At 36.6% G+C, this 19,441-nt stretch overlaps 2 protein-coding genes across 2 annotated transcripts; one reads left to right on the top strand and one right to left on the bottom strand.

Annotated features, from left to right (window-relative positions):
- Positions 1–27: 27 nt before the first annotated feature.
- On the top strand, positions 28–11,792 carry odr4 (odr-4 GPCR localization factor homolog). The gene is made up of 14 exons (XM_067453929.1): positions 28–141; positions 811–910; positions 987–1,124; positions 1,283–1,378; positions 1,703–1,809; positions 1,908–1,944; positions 2,772–2,909; positions 3,045–3,137; positions 3,214–3,273; positions 3,366–3,497; positions 4,461–4,548; positions 4,853–5,038; positions 6,338–6,448; positions 11,663–11,792. Exons 2-14 carry the CDS (start codon positions 812–814, stop codon positions 11,728–11,730), a joined length of 1,353 nt encoding a protein of 450 aa, XP_067310030.1. The 5' UTR covers positions 28–141; position 811; the 3' UTR covers positions 11,731–11,792.
- A 1,895-nt stretch (positions 11,793–13,687) lies between these two features.
- On the bottom strand, positions 13,688–18,927 carry pdca (phosducin a). Its single transcript, XM_067453927.1, has 4 exons — positions 18,918–18,927; positions 16,435–16,500; positions 16,039–16,187; positions 13,688–15,107 (listed from the first exon to the last, which is right to left on the bottom strand). Exons 2-4 carry the CDS (start codon positions 16,478–16,480, stop codon positions 14,589–14,591), a joined length of 714 nt encoding a protein of 237 aa, XP_067310028.1. The 5' UTR covers positions 16,481–16,500; positions 18,918–18,927; the 3' UTR covers positions 13,688–14,588.
- Between the last annotated feature and the right edge of the window lie 514 nt (positions 18,928–19,441).

Raw genomic sequence — 19,441 nt, 5'->3', positions numbered from 1 at the left:
AAGCAGCACGGACCTACAGACGTATTGGCCAATCAGGTCTCTGGAATTGACTTGCGTATGTTTGCTGCGACGACGTGTCACACGTATTGGTTCCACACTGAGAACTCATCAGCTGTTTGGAGAAGTGTTCAAGATCTGAAGGTACGTTTTAAAGGTTTTATTTGCAATTATTTCAGAAACTTTGTTGTTACATTGTATGCTTCGTTAAAATATCATTATGCTCAATGTATTTAAGAAGTTGACCCTGTCTTGCTAAAGTATTACTTTTAGTTTTCATTCAAGACGTTTAACTGCTTCTCTTCTATTTTGGAACTACGCTGTAGAAACTGATTTCTAGGATAATAATAATCATTTTCCATACTGTACTGTATAATGTGTAATGCATACATTTACCATTGAAAAACATTTTATTGTATTAGTGTGTGTGTGTGTGTGTGTGTGTGTGTGTGTGTATATATATATATATATATATATATATATATATATATATATATATATATATATATATATATATATATATATATATATATATATAATATATATATATATATATATAATATATATATATATATATATTTGGTTTGTTATTTACTGTCATTGAGAGGACTGACACTGACTTAATGATTCATTTGCACAGATATGGCTAATAATGATAATAGTAATAATATTTATCTTAATAATTGCAATACCTGTTAGTGAATCTCAGTATAATCGTATGTTATTGTTATTTGGCATCCATTTGGAAGTGTAACATGTTTGGTTGTTATTTTACTATTGCAACAACCAGGTTTGTTTTATGTTTATAAGCAGAATGGGTCGAAGTTACTTTGTAGATGAAGCTGTGGAGAAATATCTTGGTGGTGTTCAGGCAGATCCTGGATTGTGTGTGACTGGACTCCTGGCTGGTCAAGTGAGGAAACTAAACTATCCTATATTTAATCATGTCAGTTTTGAGAAAAACATTTCCTAAGATTTTATTTTCACAGTCCTCTCCTCAGAGAGATTTTGTGGTGCTGGCCGTGCAGACACCTAAGAGAGAGAGCGAGGAGCAGTTAAAGTCTTCTAGAGGGGCCAGCCCACTGGATGACATTGATGTGGAGTGGGTCACAGAACATGCCAGGCAGGTGGGTAGCCTGATGTCTTGCCACACACACACTGGCTTTGCAGGTTTTTAGTTTTGTTGTACAAGTTTTGGAGCTTTTTTTATTGCATTCTTTTTTTTTTACATGTTCGAAATAAAATTCATTCATTCAGGTAAGGATTTTGACTTTCTCTATTCTAGGTGTCCCGCATGTTACCAGGAGGTCTTTGTATTCTTGGCTTGTTTTTAGTAACCCCACCTGAACTCTCCAAAGATGCCCAAAACACGTTAAAAAGGGTACAGTCCTTGATGTAATTGTCTGTTTATTTGCTAATTTGATTTTTTTTTTATTTCAGAATAAGCCCCTTTTTTTTAAAACTTTTTTAAAAAAATAAAATCATACATTTATTATTAATATATTATAATACTAATATAAATTGTATTTATTTTTATTTTATTAGGTTATTTTCAAATGTATTTCAATTAAATAAATTATAATATAATACAAATTTTAAAAATTAAAAAGGATTTTATCCTTTAAAGAGGATTTTATCAATAAAGAGGATTTTGTAGGATTTTCATAACTTCATCACTTATTTTTGTGTTGATCTCTTTATTTAGCTTATTTTTGCCATGGATAAATGCATCAGTAAGGGAAGATTGTGGGAACTGACAGAGGAGGATGTGACCGATCGAGTTACTCTGCACATCTGCTCCAAAACAAAGAAGTATCCTACATACTAGCGTTCTACATTATTATGATTATGATCATAATTACTATGAATAACCTCAAAAGTTTGCATGATCCTTGACTTAAAATGTACAGAACGGTCTGCAAAACACTTGATGTAAAAGATCCAAAGGTGAGATACATTTTTGGGTGTAAAACTTTGGAAGTATGGCATTGTATTATGCTGTGTTTTATTTATCTTTTTGCATAGGTTTGATTTAGGGTTGCACACAGTACACTAGATAGAATCGTCAATTAGGTAGTACTGTAAGTAATGTTATATTTGCGGCAGGTACACTATTTAAAACATTTAAGCATTATGAGAACATTACAAGAGAGGTTTTTTTTGAGTACTGCTACCTTTCTGCTGTGTCCTTTTCTTATTTGACAGCTTTTGGAACAGGTGTATTGGTTTGCTTCTAAATCGTTTCTAGATCTTTGTAATGATGAATGCAATTCCAGTCATTAACATAATGTTTTTTCCACTCTGTTTTTATCTATCTTTAAAATGTGATTTTATGTTTAATATAACTCTAGTGAGAGGAGGAAATATCAAAATTTACATTTACTCATTTAAGAAGACATTTTTATCTTAAGTGATGAAAACATAAGGGCAAAAATGCTCATGTTTTTTTTATATTTATAACATGTTAGTTCAGTAATATGACACGAGCAAGAGTACATTTTTTACGAATATCAGCATGATTGCAAAGTTCAGTAAACAAAAGATTATAATTAAATGACAGTTTAGACACAATATTGTCAATAATGATTCCACCATTAAATATTGTTCTAAGCAAAGCAGAACTGTTTGCTTCTGAATGAATCCATGTTTTTGAATGAATCGGGTAAATCAATGATTCACTAAGCCTACTGATACTACATGGTATTGTGATGCTTCCGCTGGTACAGTATCGTAAGATGTTTACGGTATCATGACAACCCTATACTGATTTATAGACTTCGGCCAAGCCAGCAGACTGGAAGTATCAGACAGGTGTCTCGTCATCCTGGCCCATGTTGACCTGCTCTGTTGAGGTGGATCTGCAGATTCCTTTGATAGGATCTTCCTCTGATAACACAGATAAGTGCATGAAGGTGAGACAGATGTGGTATATGAAGACAAGACAGTGTTTTAATTGTGAAGGATTTATTTTATATGTAGATTTGAAAAAGAAAATAGGCTGCATATACAGGTTGAGAATTTTATCTTCCTTTGCCCTTCTTGTCCAGGATGGTCTTCAAAGATGGTCTAAACAGATTGAGGCTGGTAACTGTCTCATAAGTGGTAGACAAGCAGATGACTCTGAACTCATCTCGGGTCAGGTAAAAACACTTTTCTGACATTTCTCTGTCACATTGATTTAACATTTGAGATGAAGTTCATATTTGTTTCTTTCAGAAAAAGAATGTAAAGACGAACAATCGTCAGACACTTCCAGCACGGATCCTTGTCTCAGATGTGAGCTCATCTTAATCTTATCTTATAATACCAAACATTATCAATTGGATCTGTGTGTAGTCGAAGGTATAATAAGAATGTCAATGTGACAGGAGCAGCCAGAGCTGGATGAGCGTTGCAGTGCTCTGGTTCAGCTGTGCAGTGGCTCTATAAGGGTTCGAGGGGTGGTTCACTGCAGGGCCTACATCCACAACAACAAACCCAAAGCCAGACATGCAGCACAGGTCATTTAAATCCATTCTCAATACTTTATGTTTATGGATGCATAATATTTTGGTACAATATCAGTTATAATATGGTGTATATATATATAGATATTTAATTGGGAATTTCCCCTCATTTTACATTACTTTTGCTGTTTGTTTTTTTAACATTAATAATTAAATATCACTGTTAAAGGGATAGTTCACCCAAAGATTTACATTTTGTCATTAATTACTCACCCTCTCATGTCGTTCCAAACCCGACTTTTATTCATTTGACAGCTTTCTGTCCCTCCATTGACAACTGAAACTTTGACGCCTCAAAAAGATAATATAGAGATTGTAAAAATATTAATAATCCATATGAAAGTGGTTTAGTCCAAATTTTCTGAAGAGACATGATCGCTTTATATTTATCGCTTTATATTAACGTCTCATCCTGTCCTTCGGATGAGACGTTAAACCGAGGTCCTGACTCTCTGTGGTCATTAAAAATCCCAGGATGTCCGTTGATAAAGAGTAGGGGTGTAACCCCGGCATCCTGGCCAAATTTGTCCATTGGCCCCTGTCCATCATGGCCTCCTTATCTTCCCCCTCTCCTGATTGGCTTCATTACTCTCCTCTCCACCATAAGCTGGTGTGTGGTGAGCGTTCTGGCGCAATATGGCTGCCGTCGCATCATCCAGGGGAATGCTGCACATTGGTGGTGGCTGAGGAGATACCCCCTTCTATGTAAAGCGCTTTGAGTGCCTAGAAAAGCGATATGTAAATGTAATTAATTATTATTATTTATACGATGAACAGATTTAATTTAGGGTATTACGCAATGGAATGACATAAGGGACATTTTTGGGTCAACTACCGCTTTAAATATAATCTTAAGCAAATCTCAATGTAATTTTTTTTCATGAAAAAAACCTGACTAAGCATTTACCGTCTTTGAGGAGATTTGATAATGATTTAATGTCTCCTTTGCACTGGTAGGCCATTAAGAGAGACATCATAAACACAGTTTCCTCCAGAGTGGAGATGTTTCTGGAAGATCTTTTAATAAGTGAAGGGAGTCGCAAAGGTAAAGGGGTCCATGTCTTGCATGTGATGATTAAAAAATAATTTCAACCCATAAATTAACATTCAGTCATTATTTACTCATCCTAATGTCGTTACAACCCTGTATGACTTTCTTTCTTTTGTAGAACAAAATGTATGTCAGAGTTTTTAATGTGAACTACACATAGAAGTTCCACAACAAACATTTGCAAACATTAAACTGGCCACTAGATGGCAGTTGGTTTCCACCCCTTTTCTTCAGTAAGTTTTGTAGATAATACAGTAACACGTTTATTCCTAATATAAGACCTATATTGTTTCTGTAGGTCTGTGCACTGGGCAGCAGGCTCTTCCTCGGCGTGTGTTTGCCCCAATGCCCTTCTCCGGCCTGTCTGTGTGTGACTACATGTTCCCTGATGAAAGTACAGCTGATGTGGCGGAGCGTCTTAAAGAGATGCTGGACTGGGATACAGCAGAAGAGGACATAGATATTAGTCTGGAGAGTAATCAGTGTACGTTTCCCATTATTTAATTTGACACTTTAGAGCAGGGGTATATGCAACTCTGGCCCTCGAGGTCCACTTTTTTGCAGAATTTATCTCAAAGCTTGAACAACCTAACCTGCCCTTAACTTTGTAGTATTTCTGATGACCTTGGCTGTGTCTGAAAATGCCCTCTATAGCATTAAATAAGGCACAATTTGAAGGGACCCCCATATTATCGAGTGCGCTCATTCAAGCCCACAATGCATCATAACAATGACTCTACAGCGGCTACTACAGAATACCCATAATAAAATATGAGAGTCATGTGCCAAATAAATTCCTGCTTCTCGCCAGAAGATGGCGGCCACATCATTCTATCCATTTTCCACTTGTCCAGTGTGAGTACAGCATATCATACTGGTATAAATTCCTTTTTAATTGATTATTAAATTGTTTAATTAGGTGTATACATAGTTTCCATGACAGAGTTCAAGATAAGACTTTTTTTAATTTTACTACTGGAGCTGCCAGTTTGCTATAAGTTTCAAAAGTGTAAACTGCAAGGACAAACTATGGAAAACTGGCAGTCCTTCTGTCACAGTGTCCGAATCTATGGACTATAGGTTATGGGGGGATTTCGGCCACAGTCCTTGATTAGCTTGTTCAGGTGTGTTTAATTAGGGTTGCAGGAGAGTGGACCTTGAAGGCCAGGGTTAAGTGTTAGCTACCCCTGCTTTAGGGATTAATTCATTCTCTCACTTTATTTGAGGCGCATGAAACTATTGTATTGGAATGCATCACCTAGGCTTTTCCATGTGGACCGTAGAGTCATATCTGTAACTAGGGTATTATTCAATATAGAGCAAGTCCTTGCAAAGTCACTGGGATTCAAGGATGACTGAACACAAGCATTGCGGGTTAAACGGTCAAGAATGTGTATAGGTGTGTGGTTTACTGAATGCTAAGTGATAAACCTTTACAAAAAGGAGCACATGCAGACTTCTTGTGGCACACCCTGCCTCATTCCCCTCTAAAATAATAACCAGCTACACCTTGCATCTTGTTCAAACCAGTCTAAGCCCACAAATGTTTTTCCATGTATGGTTAATAGGAAAAAAACATGATATGTTTAACCTCAGGCTATAGAATGTCTGGTCCTTCAGAAATTTTGGATTATCTCTATGACAACACAATTTGGCCTCCTGCTTGGAAAAAGGAGATTATTTTCTGCTTATTTTTTTTTCTTTGGGGTTGCATTTCTCTGTAATTAGTGCTGCTAGTCTACAATGCATAGTTATTCAATTCTTATATGCTTTTTTACCACAGTATTTTCCCCTGAATTGGAGTTAACTGACAGCCACAGTGATGATTCCAGTAAACGTGTCATCTCAGAAATTGAAAATCCCCAAATTCACAAAACCCCTCAATACTATGCTGGTAAGTGCCTAATATTATTCACAATTATTATAATAAATATTTATTCACTGTCTATTTATTACTTATTAATACAATCATGGGCGTCGGAAGCAAATAAAAAGTGGGTGGGTCAGTAGCGGCTAAGACAAAATATGATCGGTGGGGAAATTGTTTTGTGGAGGGGGGATGAGGGGGGTCTGGGGGTTCTCCCCCCCCAAAAAAATTATTTAATAGATGTTTTTTCCTGCATTATGGTGCGTTTTAGGCCATATCCCTTTCCTATACCAAAAAAGACCTCAAATCAGTCAATACCAATAGTCAAATAACAAGGCTATATTCATTTAACTGCCATAGAAATCAACAGTTTAACAGATAATGATAATGAACAAGTTGCATGTTTTTTATGCTCCGTGTCCAGACGGAAGAACTGCCGTATACTAAACGATTGAATGGGCCAGACAAAATTACAGAAATCATTGTATTATTTACTGTAGCTATAGAGTAGGGGTAAGACGCATGGCATCAAGTTTTGACGCATATCGAGCATAGGTTCGAATCCACCTTTTGCCACACTCGCTCCACTCCCTTTCCCCATCACATATCAGATCGGAAAGGTATTTATTTTCAATAAAAAAATAGAAAATATTAGAAAAGGGGAAATAAAGCGTTTAACATGTGTTTAATAATACGTTTCTTAATAAGTTTCTCGGTTAAGGGGTAGTCAATGTAAGCAGACGTGCTGAATTAGAGACGATAAAATTGAGTGGGTCCAATGTCATTGGTCTTAAAAAGTGGGTGGGTCTTGTCCCACCCACACACAATGGTTCCGACGCCCATGCATACAATAAATCATTATCTTTACATCATGCTATTAAATGGGGCTATAATTCTTAGAAAAATCCCCATATTCCCATTAGACCATTCCACCTCTCTCTCTCTCTCTCTCTCTCTCTCTCTCTCTTTCTCTCTCTCTCTCTCTCTCTCTCTCTCTCTCTCTCAAGATTCAAGATTCAAGATTCAAATAGCTTTATTGGCATGGTGAAGGAAATCTTTACATTGCCAAAGCATTCATAACACTATACGAAATAAATAATAATACAAATAAAATAAAATTACATGAAAATAAACATAGCAATAAAAATGTCCAATCTTCTAATATTTACAAAGTGGTTAGCTCTGTCCTGCTGGAGGCTCTTTTGTCGTGACAGGACTTCACGTATCTGGCAGCCAGGTTTGGGTTCGCTGGGCTTTCTCCGAGCAGGAGTGGGAGTTTGTCCATATTTGATAATTGAAGGAAGTCGTTCTGATTGGTTGTGAAAATGGGATAGAATGTGTCTCTAATGTTTTTATAATTGGGGCAGAATGTCAGGAAATGTAGCTCTGTTTCCAGCTGCTTCTCTGTGCAGTGAGGACACAGTCGCTCTTCCTTCGGCAGCCAGGTCTGTCTGTGTCTGCCTGTCTCTATGCTCAGACTGTGTTCACTGAGTCTGTACATGCTCAGGACTTTCCTCAGCTTAGGGTCGCTCACTTTACTCAGGTATCCTGCCAATTCATATTTTCTGTTTAGGGCCAAATAGCATTCCAATTTACTCTGTTTCTCTGTTGCAACTGTCCAATGTTTGAGGTATTTTTCTTTTTGTGTTTTAATGATTTGGTTTGGTCTGGCTATGTTTTTATTGTCAGTTTGTGACGTCAGCTCTAAGACCAGTCGGCCGAGGGCGTTGTTCTCTGGCTTCAGCTCTCGGTAGGTCAGGGCTTTGTGATGGAGGGTCTGTTCATCGCTACTTTTTAAGTGGGCATGGAATTTAATGGCTCTTTTTTGAATGGTTATTACCAGGGGGTATAGTCCTAATTCTGCTCTACAGGCATTATTTGGGGTTTTGCGCTGAACTCGTAGCAAGATTTTGCACAGCTCGGTCTGCAGAGTCTCTATTGGGTGTTTGTCCCATGTTGAGAACTCTTGGTCTGAGAGCGGACCCCAGACTTCACTCCCGTACAGCGCGATGGGCTCTATTACGGTCTTCATTATTTTTAGCCAGATTCTGATTGGGATGTCAAATTGTATATTTCTCCTAATAGCATAAAAAGCTCTCCGTGCCTTTTCTCTCAAGTCCTTAACAGCTTTTTTAAAATTCCCTGTGTTGCTAATATTTATGCCGAGGTAAGTGTAATCCTGTGTGTGTTCGAGGGGCATGTGGTTTAATTTGAAACTATGATGTTGGTCTTGGCGGTTGGGTCTCTTTTGGAAAATCATTATTTTAGTCTTTTTGGGGTTAACTGATAGAGCCCATGACTGACAGAAGTTGTTTAGGAGGTCTAGATGCTGCTGTAGACCCTCTTTAGTGGGAGACAGCAGCACCAGATCATCAGCAAACAGAAGGCATTTGACTTCAGTGTCCAGTAGAGTAAGGCCAGGTGCCGCAGACTGATCCAGGGCCTGTGCTAGTCCATTTATGTAGATATTGAACAGCGCAGGACTTAAGCTGCAGCCCTGTCTCACTCCACGACTCTGAGGGAGGAATTCTGTGTGTTTGTTTCCAATTTTAACTGCAAATTTGTTGTTGGTGTACATTGATTTGATGATGTCATAGGTTTTTCCTCCGATGCCGCACTGGATTAACTGAAGAAAAAGACCTTCATGCCAAATGGAGTCAAAAGCTTTTTTGAAATCAACAAAACATGAGAAAATTTTACCTTTGTTCTGGTTGATTTGCTTGTCAATTAAGGTATGGAGGGTGTATATATGGTCTGATGTGCGATATTTTGGTTGGAAGCCAATTTGACATTTGCTCAGAACATTTTTGTCTCTGAGAAAATGGCCTAGTCTGCCGTTTAGGATGTTGCAGAAAAGTTTGCCTAGGTTGCTGTTTACACATATACCACGGTAGTTATTAGGGTCAAATCTGTCTCCGTTTTTATGGATTGGGGTTATAAGACCTTTGTTCCAAATGTTGGGGAATATACCTAAACTCAGGATGATGTTAAAGAGCTTGAGAATGGCTAATTTGAATTTGTGGTCAGTGTATCTAATCATTTCATTTAGGATGCCATCGACACCACAGGCTTTTTGCGGTTTCAGGTTTTGTATTTGGTCTAATAGTTCAGCTAGTGTTATTGGAGAGTCTAAGGGGTTCTGGTAGTCTTTGATGGTTGATTCTAAAACCTTTAGTTTGTCACTCAGGGCATTTTGTTCCTGATTTTTGTTTATGTTACTAAAAAGGTTAGAGAAGTGGTTTATCCAAACATCTCCATTCTGAATGGCTAGTTCTTGATGGTAAGATTTGTTTAGTGTATTCCAATGTTTCCAGAAGTGGTTAGATTCTAAGGATTCTTCCATTTCCCTGAGTTGAATTTTTGTGTTCTGTTCTTTTTTCTTTCTTAAAGTATTTCTATATTGTTTAAGTTTTTCGTGATAAAGATGACGGATGTTCTCATTGTCAGCATCTCTGTGTTTCTGGTTGGATAGGATTCTTAATTCTTTCCTAAGTTTTTTGCAGTCATTGTCAAACCACCTCTCAGTGGCATGTGGTCTTTTTGCTTTTCTTTGTGTGGTTTTTAAGTTGGATAATGTTGCTGATACCTCAAATATTCTGTTCAGCTTTTCTACTGCCAGGTTTGTACCTTCACTGTTGTGTGGGAAAGGAGTGGCAAGGAATTTATCTAATAGGACTTGAATTTTTTGTTGACTAATTGTACTCAGATAAGTATCTTTACTGTTTTGTTTCCATCTATACATGTTTCTAAATGAGTGGAGCTGGGTTTGTTTAGATGCTTCTTGGTTGGGCATTGCTCTGTTTAAGTAGAGGGTTATTTTACTGTGGTCTGATAGTGGGCTTAGTGGGCTGACTGTGAACGCTCTGAGGGAGTTTGGGTTAAGGTCTGTCAGAAAATAGTCGACTGTACTGCTACCGAAAGATGAGCTGTAGGTGTATCTACCATAGGAATCTCCTCGAAGCCTGCCGTTGACTAGGAACAGACCTAGTGTGCGACACAGATGAAGAAGATGTGTTCCGCTTTTGTTTGTTGTTTTATCATAGTTGAGTCTCTGTGTGTGTATAGGTGTGTGGAGGACATCTCTCTCTCTCTCTCTCTCTCTCTCTCTCTCTCTCTCTCTCTCTCTCTCTCTCTCTCTCTCTCTCTCTTCAATTCAATTCAAGATTGCTTTATTGGCATGAATGTAAAAATACAATATTGCCAAAGCAAATAACATAAATACATGAATACATATTAACATAAATATTAATAATTGATGGTAATAATAAAGAAAATATTACAACACAGTATAACATAACTTGAACTTAAATAAACGGTGTAACAAATTAGAACATTTGATACCACAGTGTTTTAACATATATATATATATATATATATATATATATATATATATATATATATATATATATATATATATATATATATGTAATATATTATACACACACTCACACATACAGGGGGTCACTGTGGTGGAATGTAGGGACACACACTTACCTGCTGTCTCTCAGGCTGTAGCACGCACACACATATCTCTCTGCCAGTTTGGCATATTAATTTGTTCTATTTCAGTCATAGCTGTAAAGTTATTTATTTATGTATTACATTTATTAAAGTAGAGGTCTCTTATAGAAATGTATTTGTGACAGTGAAGGAGAAAGTGCGTCTCTGTCTCGATCTCTCCTGTCATACAGGGAACACACACCCTTTGCTCTCTGGGTAACCAGCTCTTTATGTATCTGCCCGTCTCGATGGCCAGACTGTGCTCACTGAGCCTGTACTTGGTCAGGATCCGTCTCTGCTTTGTGTCTCTGACACTCTGGAGATATTTTTCCAATTCATAATTTGATTTTAGAGTTCAATAGAATTTTAATTTTAATTTGTGTTTTAGTTTCCTGATCCCAATGTTCCAGATATGTATTCTTCAATTGTTTGATAATTTGGTTTGTTCTGATGTTAGTGTGAGAAGCAGTGCTGGTCTGAGACTGGTAAGTGTTAGTAGAGTTAGTCTGGTTAGTAAGTCTCCGAACCAGCTGACTGAGGGGACTTTTTTCGGGGTTCAGTTCTTGGGTTTGTAATGCTTTAAAATGTAGCGATTCTGTGGGACTTGATTTAAGGTGCATCCAGAGTTTGAGGGATCTTTTTTGCATATTAATAATCTCTCTCTCTCTCTCTCTCTCTCTCTCTCTCTCTCTCTCTCTCTCTCTCTCTCTCTCTCTCTCTCTCTCTCTCTCTAACACACAGGTGTGGCAGTAGCAGCAGCCATTGCTCTCCTTGCCACAGCCACATCTCTGCTATATTTTAGTGAGTGACGATGGAAATAGCAAGTATGTCTGTATTAATATACAAGTGAGTGAGTTTGTATAATGTACTGATTTACATTTCCTACATTCTTAAATAGGAATTTAGGAATTCTTAAATAAACAGGTTTGGCTATTTGAGTGAAGAGAAATCTTAAAGTTACACTGTATAATGACAATCTAGAGAGCGATGTGCCTAACATTCACTGTCTGTCCTCACTAATTCCCATTGATGGGTTTATTCTTTTGTCACTGTTCTGAAATTAGATGTTCAGCAGGACACGTGAGCATCAGTCAGGTCAGGTCAGGTCAGGTCTGATGTTGGGCTTTGTCAAGATCATTTCAGGCCATTCAAATTATTTCTCTGCTAATTGTTGCTGCATTTTTTTTTTTTTTTTTTTTGCTGCTCAGTTTTGTGTGTGTGTGATTTTGATTAATGCTAGAATAACAGTAGACTAATCTGCAATCTAAAAAATGCTGGGTTAAAAACAGCCCAAGTCAACCCAATCTCTGGGTTTGTCCATTTTCAACCCAACTTGGGTTGTTTTTAACCCAGCATTTTTTAGAGTGTATTATTATTATTATTATTTTAATTGGGTAATAACATACCAGTTACCTTAAGTGAAAATTACACAATCATGTGTTTTGTTTTGTTTTCCCCTTGAGAAGGGAATAGGCTTTCTTAATGGTGACGTGTTTTCACTTGTAAATGTTAATAACAGATTAAAAGGAAAACTTCAACTGTCATTATCCTAAATGTCTCTTTGTAGGATTGCAGCTTTTCCGGTATTTTCCAGTCATTGTGCCAGTTGTCATGTCATTTATCAAACTAGTTACTTCTGGCTTCTGTAACAGCTTGAAAAGTCATATAGTAACTGACATATAACATTAAACTGAATGGAAAATGTACCCTCGGCATGAAATATAATTTGTGTGCGTGTGCGTGTGTGTGTGTGTCAATGACACTCCTTTTTCTAAATCTTCTAAGTCTTCAACCTTTTTAGATAAAGGACAGTGCATACCTTATGATATTTACGTTGCAAATTCCTTAAAATAAATACACTTTAATGTGGCAGGGACAGTGAAACATTTTGATTTTTAGCTATTAACTATTTAGGTAACTATTTAGAACTATTTTTCTTAGTTTAAGGTCAAACCATAACTGTTGTACCCCTTTTAAAAACTGTTCTAAACTGCCATAATGATCATGTGTTTCATTAACAAAGTCAGTTTTCACAATGATGTGTCGACCTAAACACACATTCACCTACATCACCAAACAAGCACTTATATGAATACTCACGCACAGTAATCCTGGGATTTGTAAGATCTTTGGGTTAGCTGGGTACGTGTCAGGACACATTTTACTTGTAACGACTTTTGTTGTACCATCTAGTTGTATAGTCATGAAGACATAAAAGAGAGAAGAATGTTTGTGGCTTTTCTGTGTACATATTGAAGTAAGTCACCCTGATTCATTTAGTGAAGCGTGACAACATGAAATCACACTTTTTCTGAAATAATTTATTCTTTAAGCATATAGCAGCTCGATACAAAATAGATTACAAGTACATTGTGTGACAATTTGACTTTCATACCAAATTGCTCGGTGTGACAAGCCTAACTAATTTTAAAAAGATGGCTTCTCCCATTCTCTGCAAATCAGAGTTCCCACAGTCATGGAAAACCAGGAAGTTTCAGGAGAGTTTAATTTCTGTGATAAATATACACCACTACCGTTCAAAACGATTGGGTTCAGATAGCTTTTTCAGATAGGTCTCTTATGCTCACCAAATCTGCATTTATTTGTTGTTCAACTGTAATATTCTGAAACATTATTGCAATGTAAACTTCTTGTTTTCTATTTTAATATATTTTAAAATGTAGTTTATTCCTGTTATGATAACTGAATTTTTTAGCCTCATTACTCCAGTCTTCGGTGTCACATGATCCTTCAGAAATCTGGTTTGGATTTCGAGAGATATTAGTATATTGATATTAAACATTGGGAGCAATTATCTTGATAATATCATCAAATTGAAAATGGTTGCACTATACTTAATATTTTTGTGGAAACTGATACAGTTTTTTCAGGATTCTTTGATGAATCGAAACCTGAAAAGAACAGCATTTATTTGAAATTGTTTTTTTTCCTAACATTATAATATCATTAATGTCACTTTTGATCAATTGTATGCACCCTTTAATGAGTTACTTTCTTTTGGAAAAATTCTTACTGACCCAAAACTTTTGAACTGTAATGTATGTTACTATGAGTTACCTCCCATAAAAAAATATATTTCATCATCTTCTTCACAAACCATAACAATGTGCAATTTGTGACCTAAATCATTTCCCCCTAAAAATTTAATTTTAGGGGCATTTTTGCCTTTGAGACAAGTAGACTGAGGAGAACCTGGATCAGGAAAAGACCTCGGTTTGAAACTCAAACTTGGGTCAGCCAAAGTGCTGTGAGGCGATACAGTGGAACACAGTCCTATGGCTCTTACAAAACAATCAGTTGTTTCTCTTTCAGTGCATTAGTCTAACTGGTCCGAATGATTTATGAGTGAATTGGTCTGAATTTAATTGGTCAATAAAAATCCTTATCCAGTTATCAAAAACTACTGATAGTCATTGAAACTCATCGGACAAAAATAGTGGGAACCCTGGGAAATGATTGTGTGCCTTTGATAACATTATGAAGTATATTTAACTGCTGCAGATGACGTGTTAGTAAATGCCTTAAGGTGTGCTTGTCTGTTGGAGTCATGGCCCTGTAGCCGCAGAGTCATTACTCAATCTATCACTTAAAACAAGTTTGACAGTTTTACTAATGTAATTCACTTCCACCCTTTAACTCTCCTTGTTTAGTCCACATCAGCATTCTCTTCCTCATCGGGACAGGCTGCAAACTCTTTCTCTGGCAACAGACCGTACTCGTTTAGGAAGTTCTCCACATCTGTGGCGAAGAACTCCTCATTCCAGTGCTTTGTAACGCTCAGGAAGTTGCCCAGCAGCTCTCCAGCCTTATAGACCAGCAGGGCGGGCAGAACGTCGTCTGAAAAACGCTCGCCCGCCCCAGTGGCGGAGGCTCGGATTCGGCAGAATTTGACGGAGGAATACTCTGCCGCCAGGCAGGTCAAGCAGTTGTTGAGTGCGTCACAACCACTGATCCCATCATCATAGATGTGCACCACCACTAGAGTCAGGCGGTGCTCTTTCTCGATGACATCCAGGAAGGCCTCCCCACTTTCCAACTCAAACAAGGCATCAAACTTAGGGCCGAAACTCAAGCGCTCATGCATCTCCTGCATGCACTGCTTGCGATACTTACGCAGACAACTTTCGTCCTCTTCTTGGATCATCTCGTATTCCTGGACGCTCATCTGTGTGTGGTCAGACAAAGAAAAATGTTAATAAACATTACAAAACTCTTACACTGCCAGTCAATAATCTGGACACACGACTCAATTGTCTCAGATTCTGATGATCTTAAAATTTTAATTATTTTTATATATAAATTATTTTGCCTATGCAGGCCTATTATTATTATTATTTATTTACAAAACAATATTTTTTTTAAATTCATGATTTACTTAGACAGAATAGTGAAGGAAAAAAGAAATACATAGCAAGGATGCATTTAATTGATAATGTTTTTTAAATAGATTTCTATTTCACATAATTGCTGTTCTTTGTACTTTCTATTTATCAAATAATCCTGAAAAAAATAGCATGGTTTCACTTTTACATTACAAAAATAAATAATGAGTATAAGTTGTTTTCAACATTGCAATATTAAGAAATAAGCAGCAAATTATGATTTCTGGAAGTGTGACACTGAAGACTGGAGTAATGATGCTGAAAATTTACCTTTGCATCACAGGAATACATTACATTTTAAAATGATTAAATTGTATTAATATTAAACAATATAAACAATAAATATAAAACAATAAACAATATTACTGTACTCTATGTATCAAAAGCCTTGGTGAACAATTTTGATTTTTTAGCCTCTAAAACATTTTTAAAAATCTTGTAGCGTATAGCATCCAATACAATTTATAAAGCACTATGGCTCCCTCGTGAATATTTAACTTTTTTGATCAATGCATAATTTTGCATAATTTTCTAGTTTTGATGACTTTACAATAATTTCAAAATGTGAAAAATTATCAGAATGAGCAGCTATGTACAAACATTTTACTGGTATAAGATCGAATGGTGGTTTTTGTTCTTGGATTCTGGGAATTAAAAAGATTTCCTAATTTTATTGTGATGATTTGTATATCTGGTGGGGATTTTTCACAATACCTTACGGCTGAGCTTTTCCCGAGTGTCGTCATTATTGGATTTGGGGTTAGACATCTGTCTGAGGAGCTCTCTCTTGTTGGGAGGAATGGTTTCATGATCCTCACTCTCAAGTTTGAATTTCCTCCAGTCGTGGATTACACCTTTTGGCCCTGTGTTGCAATGGATTGATGGTTAAATCTTGTTTAAATTAGTTTCTAGATCTACAGTATAATGCAGCCTCTATATTACAGATAATCCTAGGTGTATCACAGCATAATGAGAAAAAATTCCAGTATTATCTCATCATTACTGTATAATAAATTGATGTTAGCAGGATGTGTTCTGCAATGTGATGTGAACTGCACTGTGATTACTGTAATGTGGATATTTCTTTCATTACTTGTAAGTTTTTTTTACCTGTTTGTGTTGCTGGTAGTTCCTCAATCTCAGGTGAACCTGACATGATGATTCCACTATGGAGACCTGGTGATAGATATTATAGATCTTGTAAACATTGTGGTTTCAGTTTAAATGGGCTATTATGTAGAGTTCAGAAACACTTGTAATTAGCAATTCCGTTGGTTGTTAAGTAAAATTTAGGGCCCTATTTTAATGTTCTAAGTGCATGGTCTAAAGTGCAGGGCGAAGGTGCACTTAGGGCGTGTCCAAATCCACTTTTGCTAGTTTAAAGCCCTCATGAAATCAAAATTGACCCTATTTACTTTGTTAGCACAGATACAGGTTTTAGGGTGAACAATTAATCCGTTAATCTAAAAAAGTAAATACACAGACATTTTTTTTTGTTGCTGTAATCTTTAATCAAAATATAAAAAAGTTACTTCTGGTCTGGAATGCCCGTTCCTTCTCAGATGACGTCAGTTTGATGGCATGGGTTTGAATATCCTTAAAGGACAACTCCAGGCTATTTTGAGCCTTGTTAGTATTAACAAGAAATTTAATTTTACTTACTCTGTAAGACAAGTGTTATAAGCTAGTCTGTTTTTTAGAGATAAAACTCTTTACATTCGATTTTCGTGAAAACGCATCCCAGAGAACGATCTGCTCGGTAACCATGTGTTAATTGCCCCTAGGTTCATTTTTTGCCACTTTAACCACTTGTTGTCCTTTAACCACTACCCTCCAACTGTTAGTCTGCTATGATGAGTGAGAGATGGAGAGGAGGAGCACTGATGTAAAACCCTGCCCTCTATTCAATATTCCGTTTCACTTGGAAATACGTCACAGCACTGAAGAAAACTCAGTTGCTTCCGGTTCACTGGTACTTTAATGATGGAAAAAATGGTCTGCACGCCAGGTGCCTGGTCCAAAAGAGTTGTACCTAGTCTCTTAATGAGTCATTGGTGTGTGTTGGGCATAAAGTGCTATAAACCAATCAACTAACCCTGTGTGTGTAATAAGCAGAGTGTATGCATGTTGTGCACCCGCCTATAGGAGCATATTACTAACACGCTTTTTAAATAATACAAAAAATACTGCATTATTAACTTTAAACCAGGTTTTTGTTAGTCAGTGGCGCAGTCGTTTTCAGTTGCCTCGAAATAGCAACTCGCCATCAATGTGCCTGAACACACATTTGCTATTTTTAACTATGGGTGCTGGATGGGAAAATGATAAATGCGTCGGGGTGAAACTAGCAAAAAACGTATTGCGCCTGGTCTATGATAGGGCCCAAAGAAAAGACTGAATGTGATTCGAGGTCCGATATACTGCTTAAAAATAAAAAAGGTTGGAAATAATTTTGCAGCGATATACTTTTAACGAACATCCCGACGCCTCCATGAGACCATAGAGTATGTATATGCTGCGCACTTTCCACTCAATAACAAAATAAACACGACAAAAATGACAGTGGTGAGAAAACTTCAATAAATAAGTGATTAATATAGCCTGTATATTTAAAGATGGAAAATAATAGGAAGTTGTTGCTGCATCTGAATATGCCCATTTTGTGCAACATCCTCTAACAGCATGACCTGAAGTGGTTGAAATTTCCTCTCCCTTTTTATATTTCCTGACCATGAGAACAACCAGATTGGAAGTTTTATGTTTACCATTGTTTTTTAGTGTAGTCATTCTGATCTAGCTTGCAAAGTAGATTATTTAGTTCTTTTCTGTTGCATGAGTTCTTGACACTGTCCGAGTCTGTTACAGTTATCCAGGTTGAGGTGGAATTAGCAGATTACTCTCTTATATGTGATGGATTAGATTACAATCAGATTACAGTATATAGTTGTGAGTAATAATTTTGTTTTTGCCCATAGTGTTTCTGTTTTCTTGCATGTAAAAATACATTCTGAGACTGATCCCATGGCAGTTGTACAAATGCTACACCTGTATAAGTGAAAAACTGCATGCAATCTAAAAAAATAACACCTTCTTAGAGCGCCTCCAATGTGTATGTGAGCAGCTGGCATAAAAAATGTGCTGATCCGCTACTACACTGGACTCTACGAACAAGACACGTCAGAAGTAATCTTGTTCGATCCGACTAGTTGCTTTGCTCTGTTTTACCTAAAATTTACACTCCCATAAACAAATTCCATTACAAAATGTACTAGTTGTAATATTCATGCAAGCAAGTCTAAGGCAAATGCATGGTTTTAAGCAGGTTTTAGATGTTGTTGAAGTATTATAGATCAGAAAATTTAAATCATTGCATTTTTATAAAACATCATTAGAAAAAATTGTATTCATTTTTAAGAAATGTCTGAACCAACCGTTGTATATTGGTTTCAATTTTTTTTCTTGAATTAATATGTATTGTTTGTGCATCCTGTATATATATATTACAGAACTATCCCATAAAGAAAACTATGCCAGAGAACCATGTTTGCAGTTGTCATTAACCAGAGGAAGAGTTAGAGAAATGTCATTCTTACCTGACCGTTTGCTGTGTCTTTGCTGTGCACTGTCTCCGATAATAATATCTATGTCTGCATAGACATCATGGTTACGTCTCAGTAATTATTTTGGTGTGGTGTAATAGGATTACAGCAGAGGAATTAAACCAGCATGTAACAGAGAGAGATAAACTGACAAAATAAAGGTCCCACATTATTGCGATAAGCCCCTCACACATTTAATGCACTGTAAACAATGTTTTATTTTGTCAGACACTCCAAAACACTATTTACTTGTAAAGTCTTTTGTAAACCTATACATCAGGAAAGTATACACAGTGTTTCACTTTTGCCACATTTTATTACAGCCTTATTCCTAAATGGATTAAATTCATATTTTTTTCCTCAACTCTACAAACAATACTCCATTATGACAATGTGAAAGAAGTTTGTTTGAAAATGTGCAAATGTATTAAAAATAAAACATGAGAAAATCACATAAGTATTCACAGTCTTGCATGACCCTCAAAAATTAGCGCAGGTGCTCCACTGTGTCCACCTGT

The sequence above is a fragment of the Pseudorasbora parva genome, chromosome 9 (assembly GCF_024679245.1).
Source record: "Pseudorasbora parva isolate DD20220531a chromosome 9, ASM2467924v1, whole genome shotgun sequence".
NCBI classification, from domain to species: domain Eukaryota; kingdom Metazoa; phylum Chordata; class Actinopteri; order Cypriniformes; family Gobionidae; genus Pseudorasbora; species Pseudorasbora parva.
This window is presented reverse-complemented; position numbering and strand designations above follow the sequence as displayed.